The sequence below is a fragment of the Moschus berezovskii genome, chromosome 22 (assembly GCF_049115385.1).
Source record: "Moschus berezovskii isolate FMDL1 chromosome 22, NW_MosBer_1.0, whole genome shotgun sequence".
NCBI lineage: Eukaryota > Metazoa > Chordata > Mammalia > Artiodactyla > Moschidae > Moschus > Moschus berezovskii.
The window spans coordinates 17,305,569-17,328,927 of record NC_142481.1 but is presented as its reverse complement, the minus strand read 5'-3'; the positions used below and the strand labels follow the sequence as shown (position 1 = coordinate 17,328,927).

General features: G+C 54.7%; 2 protein-coding genes across 3 annotated transcripts; one reads left to right on the top strand and one right to left on the bottom strand.

The window, feature by feature from the left end:
- The first annotated feature begins 29 nt into the window (after window positions 1–29).
- Window positions 30–1,918, top strand: TMEM147 (transmembrane protein 147). The gene is made up of 7 exons (XM_055410968.2): window positions 30–225; window positions 304–373; window positions 923–982; window positions 1,069–1,205; window positions 1,345–1,429; window positions 1,517–1,638; window positions 1,721–1,918. The coding sequence occupies exons 1-7, from the start codon at window positions 149–151 to the stop codon at window positions 1,842–1,844; spliced, it is 675 nt and encodes a 224-aa protein (XP_055266943.1). The 5' UTR covers window positions 30–148; the 3' UTR covers window positions 1,845–1,918.
- A 2,897-nt stretch (window positions 1,919–4,815) lies between these two features.
- On the bottom strand, window positions 4,816–22,354 carry ATP4A (ATPase H+/K+ transporting subunit alpha). Of its 2 annotated transcripts, none has more exons than XM_088830719.1 (22): window positions 22,289–22,354; window positions 17,764–17,904; window positions 17,619–17,678; window positions 17,038–17,241; window positions 15,624–15,737; window positions 15,176–15,428; window positions 14,618–14,886; window positions 13,767–13,965; window positions 13,286–13,395; window positions 13,053–13,187; window positions 12,417–12,609; window positions 10,944–11,119; window positions 10,334–10,470; window positions 10,096–10,246; window positions 9,832–10,000; window positions 9,586–9,740; window positions 8,267–8,390; window positions 7,703–7,848; window positions 5,748–5,881; window positions 5,237–5,338; window positions 5,054–5,145; window positions 4,816–4,844 (listed from the first exon to the last, which is right to left on the bottom strand). In XM_088830719.1, exons 1-22 carry the CDS (start codon window positions 22,352–22,354, stop codon window positions 4,816–4,818), a joined length of 3,159 nt encoding a protein of 1,052 aa, XP_088686845.1. The 2 variants fall into 2 exon arrangements, with proteins under 2 accessions (XP_088686845.1, XP_055266740.1); XM_055410765.2 differs by lacking the exon at window positions 22,289–22,354 and adding an exon at window positions 17,991–18,002.
- Window positions 22,355–23,359: the final 1,005 nt, after the last annotated feature.

Sequence of the window (23,359 nt, the reverse complement as noted above, 5' to 3'; positions counted from 1 at the left end):
CGGATGACGTCAGCGCGCCGCGCCACGGACTCCGGCTCCCAGAAGGCCGCGCGGGCCGTGGCGGAGGCAGGTGGGCGCCAGGCCCGGGCTCGGGCGCCAGGCCGCCGAGGCAGAGAGGCGCGCTCCGGCGGGCCGGGCGGCCGGCGTCATGACGCTCTTCCACTTCGGGAACTGCTTCGCCCTGGCCTACTTCCCCTACTTCATAACCTACAAGTGCAGCGGCCTGTGAGTGCGGGGAGGCCGCGGGGCGGTGGGAAGGGGGTGCCGCGGGTCGAGCCGACCCCTCACCGCCCACTCTCGCAGGTCGGAGTACAACGCCTTCTGGAAGTGCGTTCAGGCCGGGGTCACCTACCTGTTTGTGCAGCTGTGCAAGGTGAGGGCGCCAGCGGTGCCGCGCTAGGGCTCGGGGGACCCTAGTCTCTGCCCCCGCCCGGACCCCCGAGGTGGGGCCACTCCCTCACCCCAACTGGCTGCTCCAGAATGCCTGGGGAAGCCGGGTTTGGAAGGGCTGGAACCCGAGGAGAGGTCCCCGAGCAACTTTTGTATAGCACTTTTAGTAAAACTGAGAACATTCAATTACATGGCCAAGGGGGTTTTGGATACTAACTACTAAGACCCGCTGACTAACCAAGTCCCACCAACACTGCTACCACTGCCCTTGTGGGCAACCAGCCGCTGCGCCTCCAGACCTGACCTCGGTCCCCTCTGATCACCGCAGAACCCAGACCTCCAAGCTCCTGCCCTCAGTCACCGCAGCTCCTGCCTTCTGGCTGCTCTCTGGTGATTCTTCTTCCACATGGACCCCACCCCCACCCCCGCGCCATGAACCCCAGTGTACTCCCCTCCACATACTAACCTCCCACCCAATCCACGTGGTTGCTCTCCATCACCTTGAGGTGACCTCTCTGTGTTCTGGTCTCAGATGCTGTTCTTGGCCACTTTTTTTCCCACCTGGGAAGGCGGCATCTATGACTTCATTGGGGTGAGTGGGGGCAAGGGAGGGGGAGGGAGTACAGGAGTGGGGGCCCCTGGCACCTGTGCTTACTCAAGCCTCAACCTGACCCACAGGAGTTCATGAAGGCCAGCGTGGACGTGGCAGACCTGATAGGCCTAAACCTTGTCATGTCCCGGAATGCCGGCAAGGGGGAATACAAGATCATGGTTGCTGCCCTGGGCTGGGCCACCGCCGAGCTCATTATGTCCCGGTGTGTGCAGCAGCCTGGAGCCCAGACTCCTGAGAAAGGACACCTGGGTTCCAGGGGGTGCTGGAGGGCGGGGGCTCACTCAGATTCTGGGTGCTGAGGGTGTCTGGGTACTGGAGAACCCTCCCTTTGCCTTCCTCAGCTGCATCCCCCTCTGGGTTGGAGCTCGGGGCATTGAGTTTGACTGGAAATACATCCAGATGAGCATCGACTCCAACATCAGCCTGGTATGCAGTCCTGCTTACCCCACACACACCTCTTGCTGGTGGCTCTACTCTTCTTGAGGCCCAGCCCTGACTCCCCACTTCCTCCAGGTCCATTACATCGTCGCCTCTGCCCAGGTGTGGATGATAACACGCTACGACCTGTACCACACTTACCGGCCAGCAGTCCTCCTCCTGATGTTCCTTAGCGTCTACAAGGCCTTTGTCATGGAGTGAGCGGGGTGGGGTTGGAGGCCGGGTCCAGATGGGTCAGGTTTTCTCTTCCCCCTCCCTCATTGTGCTGTTTCCCCACAGGACCTTCGTCCACCTCTGTTCCCTGGGCAGCTGGACGGCACTGCTGGCCCGAGCGCTAGTGACGGGGCTGCTGGCCCTCAGCACCTTGGCCCTGTATGTCGCCGTTGTCAACGTGCACTCCTAGACTTGGCGTCCCAGACTTTCACACACCTTCTCCCTGTCCCCAGGTTCAGTGAAGTAAATAGTATTTGGAAAGTTGTTTCTGCCTCCGTTTCTCTCTCTGGAACTATCTGCCAGTACTGTGCTCACCTGGGTCCCAGAGGCCCTCGTTTTGGTTTTGGAGCCAGGTAGACAAGCCGGGAAACTAGGCAGCATTGATTTGTCCTGTGTTCCTGGACCAGCTCCTCTGCTCCTTGTTTTCCCTGAGTTGGCTGAGGGCTTGTAGACAGTCTTTGAGCAGTGGCATAGCCTGGGCCCTCAGGGAACAGGTGACAGAGGGGAGCTAGAATCCAAGAGATGGTTCTTGAGGGCTTCTCCTCACTGCCTTAACCTGGCCCTCTCCCACGTGGTCCTTCCCTGGCTGGTCACCTCCTCAGCTCCTGGTCCCAAATCATCCCCCCATCCACCTTTTGTATGGGAACTAAGGGAATCTATCTGAAACCCCAGTCTTACTAGTTCGCCCTTCTCTGCTTACAACCATCTAGGGCTTCTCACACCGGAGTAGTCCACTGGACCCTTGGTTTTATCTTCGAGCGTCTGTTTTGTGACTCTGAGGTCCTCAGTGCGCTGACTCGTTTCTGTGGCCCTCAGATTAAACCCTGGCCTGAGTCTTAGGGTGGAGAACAGAGACAGCTGCACCCCAGTAGCAGAGCCCACCAATGTGGCTGTTACCATGAATACCACCTGATCATCCCAGTCCTTCCCTGGTCTAGTGAGGCCAGCTTCCTTCTGCTTACCTCCCCTTTTCTAAGGGGGATAGATTAGAAACGGCGTTGAATGGCATTCTTAAGCTCCACTCAGCTGCAAACTCTGACCACGTGGGAAGGTGCACCCCAGCCCTGGTGTTCCCAGTGAAATCCCCCAGGGCAAGAGATAGAGCAGTGCCCCGCTTCCCTCCCTTCCTGCCTCCCTCCCTCCACTCGGCTCTCCACGTCCTGCCATAATGTTACTTGACCCGGGGACTAGGAAAGCACCAAACACAGATCTATTCAGCTCTACTCTTAGTGTTCCCAGAGGCGGCATCTACTTTCAGATGGGGCAACCACCATGTAGCCCACCTCCACCTCATTACTCCTAGTCAAGACAGGATTCCCAGGGGCCTTGGGATGGGGTGGGGAGGTGAGTGAGAGGTCACCATGAGTTTGATATGAAAAGGGAGTGGATGGGGTGCTCCCCAAGCCCACATGGGTGGATGTATAAGGGCATGCTTTCTCCCGTATCCTGCTCCCGTGCCCCACCTAGCCCTGAGCACATACAGGGAAGGTTGCAGAAATGACTATTCAACAGCTATCTGCTGAGCAGGGACTCCGATCCAGGCCCCCTACTGGTGGCCATCTGTCTGTGAAGTAGTCCCAGCTTTCATGAGGCTCAGGAACTAAATGGGGGCATGCAAGTCAGAGGGATCAGGACTGATGGTGAACCCTGGCCCGGATGGTGGCCCTGGTAGGCTACAGTGATAAGGGCTGGGAAGGGAAAAGATGGCTCTCTGTCTCCTGGAGGAGAGGGTGTGTGAGCTGAGACAAGAGGATGAGTTCATGGGGCAAAGAGAAGAAAGTGGGTGTCAAGGCCCTGCTTTTCAAGGAGTTAAGGCGTTGAAATCAAGAGAGGGCTTGGCCTTTCCAGTGAAACAAGAACTGGTTGGAATGAGTTCAGGGAGCTGTGTGTTTTTATCTCGCCAGGAGGGCTGGGGGTGGGGAGTAGGGAGATGACCAGTGAGAAAGGAAGGAGTCCAGGGTAATAGAAGTGTGTTTGTGAGCACCCCTGAGGGCTCATGACGTTCCCCAGGGAGGAGCCAGAATGATGGGAGCAGGTTTGGAAGATGATGAAGAGGCCAGTGTAGGCCCCCTTGAACATGCCAGGGGAGGCTGGGGACAGATGTGGGCATCACTGCAGAGACAACTGAGGCCGGTAGGGGTGTGGGGGCTGTGCTGATGGGGAAGGAGAAGCCTGGGGTCCAGCCAGAGAGACTTGTCAAAGAATAGGGAAGAGAGGCAGGAAAGAGGACTGGGAAAAGGAGTGGAAAAGGAGGGTGGGGACTGTGGACAGGGGAGTTTCCAACAGTTTGAGGATTAACTTTTCAGGGAATAGGGGTGTGAGGAGGGGACCTGTGACTTTTAGCCTCCAGGAGTCGGTTGGGACTAACCAGCGATAGGGTGCCCACTGCAGCTGCAAAGGTGTAAGTGAAATCAGGAAACTCCTGTGAACACGGAGAGGCTGCTTCAGGCGGAAACGATTCTGACACCTGTTGAGGAGCCTCCAGAGATGGAAAGGGGTACTGAGAAAGGAGAGCCCAGAGGTGGTGTTTAGCTAGTGGTACAGTTTAAAGGCATTACTCTGGAGCGTGCCCACAGTCACACCAGCTTGCCCAGAAATGCTGTCACTCTCAGCAAAGAACTGGGAATTCCTTCTCTCAGGCAATGTTTACTGAGTACCTACTATGTGCCAAGGTGTATTCTAGAAACTGGAGATAACAGCCTGGAACAAACAGCCCCTGAGTTGTAGGAAATAAAGGGGCTCATGAAAAGAAAAACAAGATGACAATGCCCAGCACCGAATAAAAGCACAGTCAGTGTGAGCTGGTTTATTACTATCCTGCAGACACAAGTGTGTTTTTAAAGACTTGCTGGCCTGGAGTCCTAAGGAGAGACCCACCTCGTAGGAGCTGTGAACTCCCACACCCCTTCAAAGTGCCCCCTACCCTTCAGGTGGGGGCTTCCCTGAGGCCAGCTCAGAGAACTGGGCCTAGGGAGGGAGGGTGGGGAAGGGGAGTGGGGAAGGTCTCTCCGAGGTTGAGTTGTGGGCTACAAGAACAGACACAGATGGGGCTGGAACTCGACTGCTCAGATGTTTTGGCAGCTGTTCAGAGGGTCCCAGGTGTCCCCCACCTCCACCCCTACTGTAGTGGGTGCGAGGATGATTTGAAGGTAGCAGTTCTTCTAATAGTAGAGTTCCTGGTCCCACCAGCCTGGGGGAGAGAGAGAGAAAGGAGACTCAGTGCTGGGGTTTTGGGTGAGTAAGTAGGAGCCAGGGGCTCAAAGATGATAGATAGCTCAGTGGTGGTTTCATACAGCAAGTCAAAGGCTTAGAGATCAAGTACTGGAAATCAAACGTCAAGGCAGCAGCTCTAAGAAAGTTTCAACCCTCCGTCCCCAGGCCTCCAGGCTCCACACTCACTTCCTGGGCAACAGCGGACTCCAAGTTTCCGGATCTCATCATAGACAAAGATGAGGAGGCCAAAGGGCATGGGGACCAGCCACCACTGGTACCTGAAGGCACAGGTGAGATGGCAAGGTCAAGGCTACCCCCGGGTCTGTGTCCCGCAGGCCCACCCGATGCCCATAGCTCACAGCCCCTCACCGAATGGGCATGAAGTTGAAGATGTTGGGCATGCCAGGGCAGTAGCACAGGAAGCAGCCAATGCAGACCTGGAACACGATGGCAATCACCAGGATCCTGTTCCTGCAGATGGGGCAGGGTGGGACAGACTCAGACAGGTGGACTCAGGATAAAGACAGGCCAGGAGGAGATGGGGACTGGATGGACATCAGGGTGCTGGGTCAGATAGCAGCTGCAGGGAGATGTTCTAAACGCCGAACCCTGGCATAGCTCGCACCTCTCCCCCAGTGGACACTGGCCCTACACCAGGAATGGTCAGTGTCACCCCTTTAGCTGATGAAACATGGAGGGGCCAGTTGAGATGCATGGGGCGGGAGCTCTTGGCCAGCTATTGATAAGGAATGTTAGCACCTGGCCCCAGCCCATCCAGTGCTGGGGTCTGCTGGCTGCAGTAAGCCCTGGTCAAGACCTGCTGGGGCTCAGAGGGCTCAGAGGGCAGGGTGGGGGCGGGGCTGCGGCCGGCCAGGGACACCTGAAGAAGCCCTGCTGGAAGGCAGAGAGACGGCGTGTCTTGCGGATGAGCACGTCGGCAATCTGGCACATCTCGATGCTGATGAAGAACACGGTGTAGCAGGTGTACTGCTGGTACAGGCGCTGCCCGAACGTCTGTGGACCCAGAGGGAACAAAAGCAGGCTGAGCCCAGGCAGGGAGCCTCTGCAGCCAGCTGGGCACATGGGGCCTGAGGCCCCAAGCCCTTCAGTACTCTATCCCTTGTGTCAGAGGCTGGGGCGGGGACAAAGGAGAGATGCAGGGTCTGCCAGGTGTGCAGGGCCTAGAAACCTGGTCTAGTGAGCTTAGATGTCAGTGCCTGGCCAATCAGTAGGTCAGGTCAATTGCCTTCATAATGAAAGGAGGGATGCAGGATTTCCTGGGCACCCTAAAGGGAGCACCTGGGAAAAGGGAATTCGAATCCTGAGGCAGGGTATACAAAGTTCGATGACTCCAGGACCCAGGAAGATGGCAAACATGAGCCAATGGGTCTTTGAGGAATGTGGCACAAGCCACATTTACAGGGGGCAGCCACTGTTCAGTCCATATCTTCAGTATAACTATTTCTATCAGTTCAATCGCTCAGTCGTGTCCAACTCTTTGCGACCCCATGAACCACAGCACACCAGGCCTCCCTGTCCATCACCAACTCCTGGAGTTCACACAAACTCATGTGTATTGAGTCGGTGATGCCATCCAGCCATCTCATCCTCTGTCGTCCCCTTCTCCTCCTGCCCCCAATCCCTTCCAGCATCAGGGTCTTTTCCAATGAGTCAACTCTTCACACAAGATGGCCAAAGTATTAGAGTTTCACCCTCAGCATCAGTCCTTCCAATGAACACCCAGGATTGGTCTCCTTTAGGATGGACTGGTTGGATCTCCTTGCAGTCCAAGGGACTCTCAAGAGTCTTCTCCAACACCACAGTTCAAAAGCATCAATTCTTTGGCGCTCGGCTTTCTTCACAGTCCAATTCTCACATCCATACATGACCACTGGAAAAACCATAGCCTTGACTAGACAGACCTTTGTTGGCAAAGTAGTATCTCTGCTTTTTAATATGCTATACATACCACTAATTGTGTAAGGAACACTTACTATGCTCCAGGTACCAAGTGTTTTGCATGTATTATCTCATTGAATCCTCCCAACAATCCTATGAGGTGGATTGGTGGTATTCAAACTTGGATATGCATCAGAATACCCAGAAGAACTGGTTAAAACGCAGGTCCCTCCACTAGAGTTTCTGACCCCAGAGGTCTGAGGGAAAAACAGATTTTCAAACAAGTTCCCAGGTGTTGCTGATGCTGCTGGTCTGGAGACCACACTGTAAAAATCAATAAGGTGAAAGTCACCAAGATAAGACATGAGTATGCTGTCCACTTTAGAGGTGAGAAAACTGAGGCACAGAGAGACAAATGACTTCGCCCAGTGTCATACAGATGTGAGGAGCAGTGGCAGACAACAAACCCAAGCAGTCTGGTTCCAAGATCTATTTTCTTAACACAACAGTAAATGTTCAAGGGGAATGTCCTGATCTGTCACTCCACAGGGCAAACTAAACACACCTGCCAGCCAGATCTAGCCTCTCTGTGCACCAGCTTTCACCTGAGTCAGCCACACGTGCAAATACTCTGTAAGTCATGCTGCTGCCAGGACAATAACAGGAGACTGGGGGGCAGGGTGGGATCCCGGTTCCACACCTGAGATGATGTCTTGCTGTCAGGGTGGAGAAAGGACCCATCTGCAGCTAGGGTCATCAGAAATGAGAGTTTGGAGCTCGAGACTGTGGTGGGAAAGACCCCTTACCACAGAACTGGCAGAGAGTTTGGGTGTCCGGGAGGCCCTGGCAGAGCTCAGTCACGCGTGGAGGAGGGAGTGCGGGCCACACTCAAGGAAGGTGGCGCTGGAAACTCGAGGGATGTGAGCAGGGACTCACCCACTCCTGGCCATAGCTGTCCTGCAGATCTTGCAGATGGTGGTCCTCCCACTGTGGCCGCAGTCCCACGCACAGCAAAGGGAACCAGCCCTCCTGGGCCATGGCCGTGAAGTAGTCAGTGAAGCCCGCGAATGACTGGATGGCACCTGGGGGAGAAGCAAGGAAACTCAGGGAGACAGAGGTGGAGAGACAGAGAGGGTCAGGAACGCACAGAAATAGTAGCATGGAGACGGACAGAAACACAAACAGTGGACAGACAGAGAAAAGACTCCAAGAGAGAGCGACAGCGAGTCAGGGACAGACACACCCAAGAACCCAAAAAACACAGGAGGCAATGACCCAGAGGCAAGGTCGAGGAGAATGAGGCCAGAGACAGAGGGGAGACCCAGGGGACCGCAAGGCCATCGTGTGCAGACAAAGACTCAGAGAACCACAGACACCCGGGATCAAAGGCAGACAACAAGATCCAGAACAAGGCAGAGTCCCAGGCAGAGACCCCACGGTCGGCGAGCAGTCCCGCAGGCCAGCCCTGCACCGCCCCAGCCCGCCCCCACGGGCGCACACCGATCTGGAAGTAGGAGTAGGCAGCCAGGGGCTCGTTGACCAGTCGGTCCCGCTTTGGGTTCCGCGGACGCAAGTGCATGATGTCACTCTCAGCCTTCTCGTATGCCAGGGACACTGATGGGAACTGGCCAGGAGTGGAAGGAACCAGGGTTGGCAGTTTGTCTGGCCCCGGTCCGACTCTTTGGACGCCCTCCCTTTCTGCAGTGGACAGGGCCAGGACGGAGGTAAGGAGGTGAGACCCACAGGGATCACACAGTCACACCGGCCTGACAGCCTGAGTCCAGCTGGCCCTTTCCACATGTGTGTCCTTTTCCCTGGTGTCCATTTCCACAGGGACGTCTGTGTTTATCTCTGCTATTGTGTGTTCTCTCTGTCTCTCTCCCTTCCTCCTCCTCCTTCTCTGTTTCTTCTCTGGGCTCCTCTGGTCTTGACGGCTTTCCCTGTGGCATGTTCTGTCTCTCTCTGCCCCTTACTTTGTTTTTTTTCTTATTGTTGTTGCTCCTGTCTCTTGTCTCGTGCTGTGATCATGTCTCTGCTGTTGCATCTCTGTGTTCCTGTCTCTTTCTCTCTCTTTGTCCCTATCTCTGCATCTCTTCTGTCTCTCTGTGTACCTGTGGCCTCCTCCCTGTCCCCTACCCATCTGTTTGTGGCCACAGAGTGTCAGCAAAGTGTACTGACCGAGGACAGAGGTTCGGAGCACCAGCCTGCCTGGGCTTGAATTAGCTGTGTGACCTGGGGCAAGCCACTCAAGTTGTCTAGCTTCAGTTAGCTCATCGGTAAAATGGGGATGATGAAATAAAACTCATCTCATAGAGTAGTTATGAGGACAAAATGAAGTAATTAACATATACCTGGCCCAAAGCAGGCATTGTGTAAGTGCAGTTGAATAAATCTGTGACATCACCATGCAGCTGGCTGTATTCGTGGCTGTATCTGAGGCTCTTTTCTGTCTGTCTGCTTTGAGATCTATCTGACGCTGTTGATCTGTCCATGTCTGTTGGAGAATGTCTGTCTGCAATCCAGGTTTAACCAGATAGCTGTGTCTGTTAAAATCTGTTTGTCTGAGTGTCCATATCTGAGTCCATGCATATCCTTGAGTCTGTGCCTACCTGAGTGTCCACCTATGTGTCCATGTCTATAATTCTGTCCATGGCTATCTTCCTGCCTGCCTGTGTGTCCACATCTGGCTGTCTGTTGTACACACATCTGTATCACTCTGAGTCTAAGTCTGTCCGTGATGGTCTCCGTCTATCATGCCTGCCTGTGGGCATATGTCTCTGGGCGCTATATGGGTGGGGGCATCGGGGCCGTTGACTCACGATGTCAGTACAGAGTTCTATGAAGAGGATGGTGATGCATCCGAGTGGCAGGGGCACACTGACAGTGATGTAAATGAGGTATGGTGTCAGCTCAGGGATGTTCTTGGTCAGCGTATAGGCGATGGACTTCTTCAGGTTGTCAAAGATCAGTCGGCCTGTGGGGGGACAGCAGGCGCCTCAGTGTTCCCCTAGCCCATTTCCTCCCACACCCACACTGCTGGCCCCCATCTCTGATCTGGCCCGGACCCTGCTCCACGCCTGTCACAATGGAGGCGAAGTTGTCATCAAGCAGGATCATATCCGCTGCATTTTTGGCAGCATCCGAGCCGGCAATGCCCATGGCCACGCCGATGTCTGCCTTCTTTAGGGCTGGGGAGTCATTCACACCATCTCCTGTCACGGCCACGATGGCACCCTGCAGGCAGTGAGTACAAGTGGGAGGGTGGTCAGTGACAGGGCAGCCCAGGGCCAACCCAGCCCATCTGCCCGCTTTCATCATCAGGGTCGCACCAGTCGCTGGCAGCTCTCCACAATCACCAGCTTCTGCTGGGGACTGGTACGAGCAAACACCATCTCAGGGTGGGTCCGCAGTGCCTCGACCAGCTCTGATGGGTCCATGTCCTTCAGCTGCATGCCATTAATCACACAGGCACGGGCATCCCTAGAAAGGGAGGTTGGAGGACATCACTGGGGCCTCAGTCCGTGTGGGGTGGGGGAAGAACTACAAGGAGGATATAACGGGGCTTACTTCCGGTTAACCTGGTCCACGGGCACACGGAGGCGGGCAGCGATGTCCTCCACTGTCTCACTGCCTTCTGAAATGATGCCCACGCTGGCTGCAATGGCCTTGGCTGTGATGGGGTGGTCACCTGTCACCATGATCACCTGAAGGAGGAACCAGCAGACCCCTTCAGATTAACCCACTCTTCCTGTCTGCCCCAGTGGACATTCCTCAGCCACAGTGATCGGTTCAAGGATGAACATGTAACTGAACGTGGAATAACTGCCCAAGATGCACTCTTTTTTTGGTGTGATGGCTAAACAGGTGGGATGTTATTTAGTTGGAGCTGCTGGGTGATGGTCATCTTCGTCCACCAAAATGGAGGACTGCTTGAGAATAAAGCCAGCAGAGAGAAAAGCAGAGCTGAGATGTGGAGAAAGGCAAATTCCCAAAGACACGGAACTCCTGGATCCAGCTATACCCAAACCGTCATTCCCCAGGACTTTTCAGTTCTTGAACCAATGTATTCCTGTGTGGCTCAAGCTGTTTTCAGGAGGGTTTCTGTCGCAGGGTTGCTCATCTGCAAATACTGTCATCCTCTGTTCTCACCCCTGCCTGCCTCTCCCCAGGGGCATACCCGGATGCCTGCTGTGCGGCACTTGAGCACAGCATCAGGAACGGTGGCCCGGGGTGGGTCTATCATGGATACAAGTCCCGCAAAGCACAGGCCACTGGTTGGAAAGTTCATGGCCTCCACGTCGAAGGCGTAGCCATGTGGGTAGTCCTTCTCACTCAGGTAGAGCTGGCAGAAGCCTGACCAAAATACAAGGAAGTCAAACAGGAGTCCAGGGTGAACCCTTCCAAAGCAAAACCAAATGATGAGTAAAATAACCACATCATGCACCATCTGTGAATGCCTGACCCTGTGCTGAATCCTTCATTTGCATTACACTTAGCCCTCTGTATCCACAACTTCCACATTCACAGATTTAACCAACTGCAGATCAAACATATTCCCAAAAAATCTCCAGAAAATTCCAGAAAAACCTGAGTTTGCCACATACTGACAACTTCCTGCATTGGTACATCTTAACTAGTGCATTAGGCACTCCAGGTAATCTGGAGATTATTTTAAGTATACAAAAGGAAGTGCATAGGTTATATGCAAATACTACACCATTTTCCATGCGGGATTTGAATGCCTGCAGATTTTGGTATCTGTGGGGTAATAAGTGGAGAAGGCAATGGCAAGCCACTCCAGTACTCTTGCCTAGAAAATCCCATGGATGGAGGAGCCTGCTAGGCTGCAGTCCGTGGGGTCGCTAAGGGTCAGACATGACTGAGCGACTTCACTTTCACTTTTCACTTTCACACATTGGAGAAGGAAATGGCAACCCACTCCAGTGTTCTTGCCTGGAGAATCCCAGGGACGGGGAGCCTGGTGGGCTTCCTTCTATGGGGTCACACAGAGTCGGACACGACTGAAGTGACTTAGCAGCAGCAGCAGCAGCAGGGGTAATAAGGGTGTGGGGGGAATGTGGTGGGTGTCTTGGAAGCCGTCCCCCATGGACACTGAGAGACGACTGTGTTGGAATCCATCCCCACAACCACTCTGGGAGTTACTAGCATCCTCATCTTGCAAAATGAGGAAACAGGTTTGGAGAAGGGACACTTCTTGCCAGAGGTCACACACCAAGCAAAGTGGAAGATCGAGGCAGGGGTTATGGAAGTTTAAGGAAGCAAACAAAACTTGGGAGGGGGTGAGAAGTCAGAACAAGGATTGGGGAAAACCTTGAGTTGAGGCAGAGACTGGAGAAAGTCAAAAGGTCTGGAGGAGGATGCTGAAAAGCAGGCGAGAAAGAAAACGAGGACTGGGCATCTGGTGGGGCAAGAGTTGGGGGAAATCAAGGGATCACAGGTTGAGTCAGGAGAGGTAAGATCCAGGTGAGGACAGGTTGGGTGGAGGTAGGCATTGACGACAGGGATCAGGACTGAGCTAGGGAAAGTCAAAGTTGAGTGTGTAGATTGGTGCAGGTCAACTGTCGAACAAGGATGGGAAAGGTTAGGCTCGGGGCTGGCCCAGCAGGTTGGGCAGGGTATGGGGTCTCACCCAAGACGCGTTCGCCCAGGCCTCCCAGGCTGAGGTAGGCAGTCTGGAAGGCCTCGCGCCATTGCTCATCCAGTGGCAGCTCCTGGCCCTTGATGAGGATGGAGCTACAGCGCTCCAGCACGCGCTCGGGGGCGCCCTTCATGACGAGCACGTGCCTCGGGTCTCGCGGGTCCTCCAGCGTGTGGATGGACAGCTGTGGGCGGAGGAAGAGGCGGGGTTGTGGGCGGGGTCAAGGGGGAGAGGCGGGGTTTGGGGAACTGAGGGGCTGACAGCGCCCAAGCGCTGCGGGAGCAGCCTTGGGTGGGTCAGGGAGGGACTGAGGGCGAGGTAGAGGTTGAGGGTTGGGGAGGACCTACCGGCCTGGATAAGGGCCTGGGCGTGGGGAACGGGCAGAATTTAGATCGGAGTTGAACTAGGGCGGGATTTGGATTGAGAGCTTCTCCCCACCGAGGGCCTGACAGCTGAGAGCGGGCGGAGTGCCGGGGCCCTTGCTGGGCTTTGGCTGTGCAGACGGAGGGGCCTGAGAGTGAAGACCGGCCGCAGGCCAGCCCGGAATGTGGGTGGGGCCTTCGGTGGGCGGGACTTGTGGTGGGCGGGACTGGACCGTGGGCGGGGCCGGCCGCGGCGGAGGCACACCTGGAACTTGTTTGTAGAGTTGAAAGGGATCTCGCAGACTTTGGGGAAACGCTCGCGGTAGCCCATGGCATTGCCCAGCGTCAGCTCGGAGAACTTAAGCAGCGCTGTCTCCGACGCGTCCCCGATCACGATGCGCTGGGAACGCGGGAGGTGTCAGGGGCGAGCCGGGCTGCACCACCAGGCTCCCCCCCAGGCTTCGTCCCCCGAGTCCCCTGAGCGCCCGCGGCTCTCACCTTGGGCACTGGCACTGCGTCCTGGCCCGACTTGAAGGCAGCACGGTTACACAGGGTGAGCACGCGGCACAACGCCCGCCACGTCTCCGAGGATTGGTCAAATGTCTGCCCTGGAGGCCAGGCATCCAGGCTGGGACTGCGAAGGGGCTTTCCCGTACCAGAATCGAGTCCCCCAGCCCCCTAGATTCAAGACTGAATCCCGGCCAGGTGGGACCCACACACCTCCACATACCCACGGGCGGAGCTTTCTCCCCAGACCCAGTATTAAGTCTCTTAGGAGACCCAGTAAATATCAAACCCCTTCACAGACCCGGAGCTTAGCCACCCAGGACCCAGCCTTTGCCTGATGACTGCTGGAGCCCCTTCTCCATTAATGCAAAGCCCTCCCCAGACTTCATTCATTAACTTCAGAGCTCCCTTCTGGATCTCCACCATCTACCAGATCCCGCCCAGCCACTGTCCCCCACCCCGACCCCCACACCTGACTGGTCTTCTGTAGTGTCCGCGGAGTGGATGTGGTTGTCGAACCACAGATGGGACACAGTCATGCGGTTCTGAGTGAGGGTCCCCGTCTTGTCAGAGCAGATCACCGAGGTGGAGCCTAGTGTCTCCACTGCTTCCAGGTTCTTGACTACACAGTTCTTGCTGGCCAGCCGCTTGGCTGTCAAGGACAGGCACACCTAGGGGATGGGTGGGGAATGCAAGCATGGGGATCATGCCTTGCTCCCCGCCCCACCTCCCTCCTTTCTCAGCACTGGGGATCCTTTACCCCAACCACGGTATGCAGCAATAAGCCACCACAGTACTGCGTACGCAGCACCCCCTGCAAAGACTAGGCTTTTTCTTGCCTCCAAACTTTTGTTCACTCTGCTTTCCGCTTGGGATGCCTCCCCAGTCTATCCAGATAAACGTAGTCAGGGCCCTCTCTTAGCTGTCCTAGCTGAGGTTCTGTAATTTCTTATCAGCACTGTCAAAGTAAGAAAACTAACATTCCCTAAGTCTCCTCCTGGACTGGCCCAAGACTGGGTGCTCACTGTGGATGGCTGCCCACAGCAGCCTTCAACACCCAACCTCAGCCTCCTCCTGTCAAAGCCCTTCCCTGTTCATCTCTGAGTGTTGGGTGAGTGGCACAGGACCCAGCCCAGAGCAGCCCCAGTGGGTGTTTGCTGAATGGATGGGATAGGTGGAGAGATGGGGGTGGAAAGGAGGAGAAAAGGTGATGGAGGATGGATGGACAGATAGGGAGAGGATACAGGGAAGCCTGGATGATCGGAAAGACAGATGGGCAGGCCTCTCAGCTCACTGCACCGTTCTTCGGTGTCCCCAGCTCACCGTGACAGTGGCCAGCAGCCCCTCAGGCACATAGGCTACCACAATGGCCATGAAGAAGACCATGGCCCGCAGGAAGGTGTAGCCGATGCACATGGCCACTATGAAAAATGTGGCACCAAAGAGGATGGCCAGGCCTGCGATGATGTCCACGAAATGTTCAATTTCGATGGCGATGGGCGTCTTCTCATTTTCTACTCCTGAGGCCAGCGATGCGATGCGGCCAATGATGGTGCGGTCGCCCGTGTTCACCACCAGGCCCTGGGCGGTGCCTGTAGGGGGGCCAAGAGGGTAACTCAGCATCAGGGTGAGTGGCACTGGTGTGGGGGGGCGGGGGTGGCAGGCAACTTGCACAGCAGCAGCGTGAACCAGAGGAGGGACAGTCATGGCAGGCACTGGAGGCAATAGGGGGAGCTAGAGAGGCGGCGTGACCCAGAGAAGCAGCAATCACATCAAGTGGGGGAGTCCGTGGGTCTCAGAATGAAGCAGAAGGGGGCAGTGGAGGCAGCAAAAGGCAGCGTGCAGGCAGTGTAGTCATCTGGACGGGTGGGTCTCACAGACCCTCGAGGCACATGGTGGAGAAGAAGGCGATGTTGCGGGTCTCCAAGGGGCTCTCATGGGTGCACTCGGGTGAGCGGGTCTGCGGCTCAGACTCTCCAGTCAGCGAGGAGTTGTCCACCTTGCAGCCCTGGGCCTGGAGGATCCGGATGTCGGCTGGCACTCGATCCCCACCTTTCATCTCCACCAGGTCGCCCACCACCAGCTGATCTGCATTAATCTGGAACTTGTCCCCGTCTCGGATGACAGTTGCTTGCTGTGGGACCAGAGCACGAGAGTTAAGGGGGGCAGGGAGCAGGGGCGGAAGTTTCCGCGTGCAGTGGGAAGGTGGGGAGGTGAAGCAGGGAGAGGTGAGGACCTGGGGGAGAGCTGGGAGCAGGGGATGAGGGGCTGGCTGGCCCTGATGGGAAGAGCCACAGAAAATGCCGGTGGCTGGGGGCTGGGGACCCACCTGGGGGACGAGGTTCTTGAAGCTGGCGATGATGTTGGTGCTCTTAAACTCCTGGTAGTAGCCAAAGCAGCCGGTGACCACGACCACAGCAATGAGGGCCAGCGCCAGGTACAGCTAGAGGAGGCGGAGAGAGGTGGGGAATGACCAGGGGCTGGAAGCTCCCTGCCTGAGGCCACTGCCTGCTTTCTGGTCCCCCTGGTGGTTTCCTCCAGGGTCACCTCCACAGTTTTCCCCACTCTACTAGGAAGCCCCAGGCACTATTTCCTGTGACCTGTGTCCCTGTCCCCATGAGTGTCACATCCCACGTTCAACTGCCCTGTGCTCACAGATCCCACTTCCCTGGCCCTGTGGCCCCATGCCCTGTGGCTGTGCCCCACATGCAGCTTGGAGGCTCATGTCCCCTTTTCCTATGCCCCCAGTCTTGCGTTCTGCGCTGCCCTCTGTCTCATGTTTCCATGTCCGATGGTCTCTGTGTTCCAAGGTTCCTAGTCTGTATTTTCAGAATCTGTGTGCCCCTTCTTGTCCCCTTGCCCAACAGTCCCTGTGCCCTCATGTCGCCGCTTCCACGTGCGCTGTCGATCTCATGCTTCATGTTCCGTGTCGCCCACAGTGTCCCAGGTCCTGGATTCCAGGTCCTTGCGTCCTGTGTCTCCACACGTCTAAGACGTACCCTTGAGTCCCCATCCTGTGTCACATGCCCTATGACTTTCAATCCTCTGTCCAATGTCACATGCCCCGGGGCCCCCATGTCCCTTGTCCCGACCCTGTCATGTAGCCAATGTTCTCTTGCCCTGCATCTCAATATCCTTCCTGTCTGTGTGCTCTGTATCTAATAGCTTACGTGTCTCCATGCGCTGTGTCCCGAGTCTTGTGTCCTCATGCCCTTGTATCCCTGTGTCTGAGTCCCAGTGTCCCCTGTGCCCTCTGTCCTTAGTCTGTCTCATGTCCTTGTGACCTCTGTTTTCCAAGGACTGTGTTGTTTTTTTTTTCATTTTAAAATCTTCATTGAATTTGTTACAATATTGCTTCTGTTTATATTTGGGATTTTGGGCCCTGAGGCATGTGGGATCTTAGCTCCCCAACCAGCGATCGAACCCACACCCCTGGAATTAGAAGGTGAAGTCTTAACCACTGGACTGCTAGGGAAGTCTCTTCCCAGGACCATATCTTAAGTGTTGCATGTCTATGTCTTTCTCCCTGTGTCCTCCATCTCTGCGACACAGACTCCACTACATCCCCTGTGATCTTACGTCTGTCTCTTAGCCCAGTGTCCTTCAGCCTGCATGACCCATGTCTTAAAGCTGTTTTTCCACGTCTCTAAATCCCCATCCTATGTCACTCGTATCCCGAGTCACATACCTCTGTCCCCCAGGTCCCTGTGGCCCAGATCTGGCTCCCAGCACCCGCCACTCACATTGTCGTCCGTGGTGAGGTCGCCCTCGCTGGCCTGGATGGCAAAGGCGATGAGGCAGATGGCAGCGGCCACCCACATGAGGCACTGCAGTCCGCCTGCCAGCTGCCGCGCGAATTTGACATATTCAGGGGTGCCCTTCGGCGGCCTCAGAGCATTGGGCCCATCCCTCAACAGCAGCTCAGCAGCCAGGCTGGCAGACAGGCCCTGGGGATGGGCGGGGTGGGGTCGTGGTGGTCACCAAGGGCTCTCCTCTCATTAACAAGAGCTCTTCTGCCTCTGTCTCTTTCACCCGCGTCCTGCTCCCTCTCTGTCTCTTCCTGCTGTCTCTGTCCTCTGTTTCTTTTGATCTCCCTCTCTTACTTGTCCCTTTCTGTTTGGCCAGTTTTTTTCTTCTTTTGACTGCACTTTGTAGCATGTGGGATCTTAGTTCCTCGACCAGGGATCAAACCCACGCCTCCTGCACTGGCAGCACAGAGTCTTAGCCACTGGACCACCAGGGAAGCCCCTGTTTGACCCTTTCTAATATTTTTCTCTCTCCCCGCTCCTTCCCTGCACCCACCTCTCTCCCTGCCCCAGCTCACCTTGGTCGCACTGGTTCGGTATTTCTGTTCCAGCTCCGGCACTGACAGCTGGTGGTCATTCTGCATGGAGGGGGCACCACACTCACTTTCTGTCTCTCGGGCCCCCGCCCTTGCCCTCGCCCAGCCCCGCCCAGCCCCTGCTCACAATCTCCATCTCCTTCTTCATGTTCTCCAGCTTTTCCTTCCTCTTGCCCCCTCCACTGGCTGCCTTCTTCTTGCTCATCTTGGCCGCCATGTCCCCACCAGGGCCAGGACCCAGCTCTACCTGGTGTAGCTCGTAATTCTCCTGGGGGCGGGGGGACAGAGAAGGCATCAGATCCCACTAGAGCCCCTGCCGCCAACCTCCACCCCCCGATCCCTGACCGCACTCACTGCCTTCCCCATGGTGCCCAGTGCAGTGCCCTCCTTTGTTAAGACCAAGCCCGGGGTCTGGACCAGCCCTGATATACCCAGGGAGGTAGGGGGGTGGAGCAGGACAGGCTTGATTACAGCTGATTACGGGGCTCCTTGGGGTGACCTCCAGGCCTGGGCAGCTCGGGCCTTTCCTACTGGGCTGCCCTACCAGCCCAGACCCCATTGCAACCTGTTCCTGAGATCAGGGAACCACTGGGAAAAGCTGTCCTGACAACAAGAGGAATAGCAAAATCATAAGGTGCTCATTATGTGCCCAGCACTGTGCTAAGGGCTTTCACATATTAGCTTGTTTAACCTTACAACTACCCTTTGAGGTGAGTGCCATTCTCACCTGCCCCCCACTTACAGGGGGTGAAGTCACATGTCCCCACATCCCACAGGATATGAGAGGTAGGACTCAGAAGCATGAAGCTTGACTGCAGAGTGTCTGTCTTATTTTAAGCCGAATAGCAGGCGCTGGACCCCTGGGTGTGTGGAGGTCACAACAGCGGCTATAACGGCTGTCATTCAGGGAGCACTTAACCTGTGCTGGGTCAGCCCTGTGTGCTTGGCTCGAATGTTTCCTTAGCTCCTCACAACTGCCCCATGAAGCTATGTTCTCTTATTAGCCCCCATTGTACCGGTGGGGAAACTGAGCCACAGAGAGATCAAGGACTTTGCCTGAGGTTGCAGTGACTAACAGGGACCAGATTCCAGCCCAAGCTTGACCCTAGAGCCTGGCTCTCATAGGCACTCACCAATGAAAACACCCCAACTTCACAACAGCAGTGCTAAGCAGGGGCCAGTATTGAGCACATGCATCCCTGCAAGAAATTCCTGTGAAGGCGGTAGTATTATTCCCATCATACCGAGGGGGAATCTGAGGCTCAGAGGACCCCAGAGGCATGCCACCCTCCAGCTACAGCCATCACAGCCCTCAATCATTGCCCTGTCTCCACCCCAACCTGCCCAGGTGGGAACCACAGTGCAAAATAGGGAAGGGATTTTTTGAACTTGGTGCTTGGTACCAGGTGTGAGATTTGGAGACCCCCATCAAAACCTCCCTAGGCAGGGACCTCCATGGGAAGCCATGAGGGCTGCCCTGGTTGGGTGGCGGGTCCTTGATATTCTCCTGCTTGAGCCTCACAGTGTCTCCAGGGGCATGTGTGGGTAGATCTGATAACTGCCTTGGCGATGTCCTTCTCTTCTGGGGCCAGTCACCTGGGAGCAGTAGGAACCCCTCACCAGCGCCCCCCCAACCTGGCTGCAGGAAACCCCAAGAGAGGAGGCAGGGCCAAAGTCACACTCACTCACTCACCGGGTACTTTTCTCTCTGAGTCACACATGTAAAATGGCTTGTGTTACTACTCCCCTGCTTACAACCCTCCACGTGCTTCCCGTCACACTCAGACTAAACTCTGAAATCATTCCTGTAAGACCTGGCCCCAGATCACCTCTCCAGTTCAGTCTCTACTGCTGAGCCATTGACACTGGCCTTGCTGTGCTTTGTACAGGCCAAGGTCATTTCTGCCCCAGGGCCTTTGCACTTGCAGTTCTTTCTCCCTGGTACTCTCTTCCAGTCAGTCAGTCAGTCATGTCTGACTCTTTGCAATTCCATGAACTGTAGCCCATCAGGCTCCTCTGTCCATGGGATTCTCCAGGCCAGAATGCTGGAGTGAGTAGCTGTTCCTTCTCCAGGGGATCTTCCCGACCCAGGGATAGAACCTGGGTATCCTGCATTGCAGGCAGATTCTTTACCGTCTGAGCCACCAGAGAAGCCCTTCTTTTCCTCAGATAGCAGCTGGCTTTTTCTCCCCTCCAGGTCTCAAATCATACGTCACCTCTTCAGAGAGTCCTCACGTAAAATACGGCATCCGCACCAGGCTGCACCCCCTTACCCTGTTTACTCGCATGTTTAACCCAAACTGACATTGTATCTTATTTTTTTGGTATCATTAATGTTCCAGTGGAAGGAAGACTGGGATTTGGCTGTGTTTGCTGCTGTATGCACAGCACCCGGAAAGGTGATCTCAGACACTGCATAGAGGCTCAATAGACACTGTTGGATATTGAACAGGACTGATCTCTTTGAGTGGTTGGGAACATTCACTAACAAACCTGGAGCACCAGCCAGGCTCTCAGGAAGTCTCATCATTGGGAACTCCTCTGGTGTCCCCTCGCTGTGTGCAGGGCTGGGAGCAGATAGGCAGGCTCGTCTGTATAGATTAGGGAAGCCCACAACCTAAGTCACAGGTGAAGAGGCAAGGTGCCATCACTGGCAGTAGAGGGCTGACCCGAGATACAGTGCAGACCCCCATCAAAATGCAGGGACTGCCCGTCTCTGGTCCCCACTTCATTTGTATTTCTCATTTCTTAGTTGTATTATGTTCATTTTCAATAATTTTAAATATTTTAGACTTACAAGTCACAGGGATAGTAAAATGAACTCCTGCTTACATTTCCCCTAAATTTAATGACTTGACCATATCTGCTCTAGACAGATGATATAAACAGAAACAGATAGATTTGTTATTGCTGTTCAGTTGCTAAATTATGTCCGACTCTCTGCGACCCCATGGACTCCAGCACACCAAGCTTCCCTGTCCTTCACCATCTCCCAGAGCTTGCTCAAGCTCATGTTCATCGAGTCGGTGATGCTATCTAACCATTTCATCCTCTGCTGCCCTCTTCTCCTTTTGCCTTTGGTCTTTCCGAGCCATAGATATTAATAAATAGATAGCCACCTGATGCGAAGAGCCAACTCATTAGAAAAGACCTTGGTGCTGGGATAGATTGAAGGCAGGAGGAGAAGGGGGCAACAGAGGATGAGATGGTTGGATGGCATCACTGACTCAATGGACAGGAGTTTGAGCAAGCTCCAGGAGTTAGTGAAGGACAGGGAAGCCTGGCATGCTGCAGGCCATGGGATTGCAAAGAGTTGGACACGACTGAGTGACTGAAGAACAACAAGATAGATGACAGGTTTTTTAAAGTTTTGGCTGAATCACTGACTCATTTGAGAGTAAGTTGGAAACAGGATGCTTGTTTATCTATAAATACTTGGGCATGCATCTTCTATGAACAAGGGCACTTTCTTACATAACCACAGTCCCCAGTCAAATTCAGAAACTAATGTGGATATGACATTATTAACTGAATTTCCTCAGTTTTCCCGCTTCTGTCTCTTTCTTGGTCCAGGACCCAATCCAGAACCAGACTTTGTGTTTAGCAGTCCTGGCTCCCCACTCTCCTTCAGTCTGTGACATTCCCCCGTCTTTCCTTGCCTTTCGTGACCTTAACATTTTGGAAGAGCATCTCTGTTATTTTGCAGAATTTCCCTTTGTTTGGGTTGGCCACTGGTTCCTCGTGGTTAGCAGGAGCACCGCAGCCATGTTTGTGTTCTCTGAGTATCATGTCAGGGCGGGCTTTATTTTTGAGTTTTCAAGCAGCCTGGAATGGGTCAGACATTTGGGGGATATCAAGAGGCTTAGGGGATGACCAGAGAGCTGTTCTATGGTCTTCTTATTTTCTATTTAAAACACTGTGGCAGTCACAGGCTGGCACTCAGCTGGACCAATGATTCAAGTAGTGGAAACAGCCACTGTCTGAGCCCCCAGACCTCCCACACCCATCCCAGCCTGACCTTGCTCCAGCCCCATGGCCTTGCCCATTCTGACTAGTCAGTGCCCTGTTAAATTTTTTTTTTTCCACAAGCCCCCTGCTTACACAGTCTTCAGCTGGTACTCAAGTTCTGCATCTTTGGCGGGGAGGGTCTTTGCTTGTGCATTTATTCTTTCATTGTGTGTCCAAGCAATCCTAACCCTGTCTCTGGGGTGGACAGGCGGGTGCATAAGGCAGGATCTGGATAAAGTGGGAGGTATACCAACGTTGGCACCTGGAGCGGTGCCCAGGCAGATTGTGCCATGTGGGGAGGGGACAAGCAACTCCCAGCACCACTCAGGGGCAAAGACTTCTCTCAAGAACGTCACAAGGCATGACACAATCCATCTAGCACAGGGAGCAAGATTTCCCTGAACCTGGGGCACTTGGGGCAATAGAGACTTTTTGAGAACAATTCACGTTCAGAATTGAACATTTTTTCCTCACTATCAGAGAAGACAATTAAATGAATGACAAGCATTTGAATGGGTTTTTATGGGCTTCCATGGTGGTTTGGATGGTAAAGAAACCGCCTGCAATGCAGGAGACCTGAGTTAGAGCCCTAGGTTGGGAAGGTACACTGGAGGGGGACATGGCAACCCACTACATATTCTTGCCTGGAGAATTTCATGAACAGAGGAGCCTGGTGGGCAACAGTCCATGGGGTTGCAAAGAGTGGACATGACTGTGCAGTTTCACTTTCAGGGAAATTTGAACAAGAGTCTCCTAGAATTGTGACTGCACACACTCTTAGGGACTCTGCATCCTACAAGACCTGCTGGGAGCAGACCCCTGGCTGTCCCTCCTTCGTCCCATGTGCCACTTCTGCTTCACGTTTTAAGATGTTTGTTTATCAAAATTGTTATTTCAAGGGAATTCCCTGGCAGTCCAGTGGTTAGGACTCCACACTTTCACTGCAGGTTCGATCCCTGGTCAGAGAACTAAGATCCTGCAAGCCAAAAGAAAAAAAAAAAAAATCATTTCAAGACCTTGAAACATTCAGTTTTCTCTGCCTGAGACACCTTTCATCCTGCCCACGTTCAACTACCCCTCATCTATCCTGCTCCAGCACAGATGCCCCTTCCTCCAGGAAGTCTTCTGGGACCACCCGCCAGGCTGGATCAGGTATCCACCCTGGGCTCCCACAAGACCTCTAGGTTTCCCTATACTAGCCCGAGACCAATCTGACGCTTAATTCCTCCTTCACAAGCCTGACCACTCTGGGCTGTCTGGTGACATTTCCTCTTCCCTCCTCCTCCAGAGGATAGAGTCCCAGATGTCTCCGTCACCACTGTGTGCCTGCACCACCCAGCCCAGAGTCACCCGACTGGTCTCAGAGAGTGTTTGTGGAGTGAAAGTGCTCATTGTGACCTTGGTTTTCTGTTTGGTCTCTGATAAGATAACGGGCTCAGCAATGCCCTTTGCCTCCTGGGCAGGTCACCCTCCCCCCCAGCCCGTACCTCCCCCTCCAGCTGGACGCTAGGGGCCCAGCAGGCAGGGACCTTGCTTCCCCTTCTTCTTGCAGCTGGCAGAGGAGTAGGCAGTGGGTCAGCGAGGGAGGGGCAAGGTCACCTCAGCCCAGCTAAACCAGCAGCCTGGTCTCCTGGGTCCTGCTCCCCTCCCACCTTTGTACAGATGTGCGAAGGTCAGATGTCCTCGGGGGTTCTTGACCCAGGATCTTAAAATCA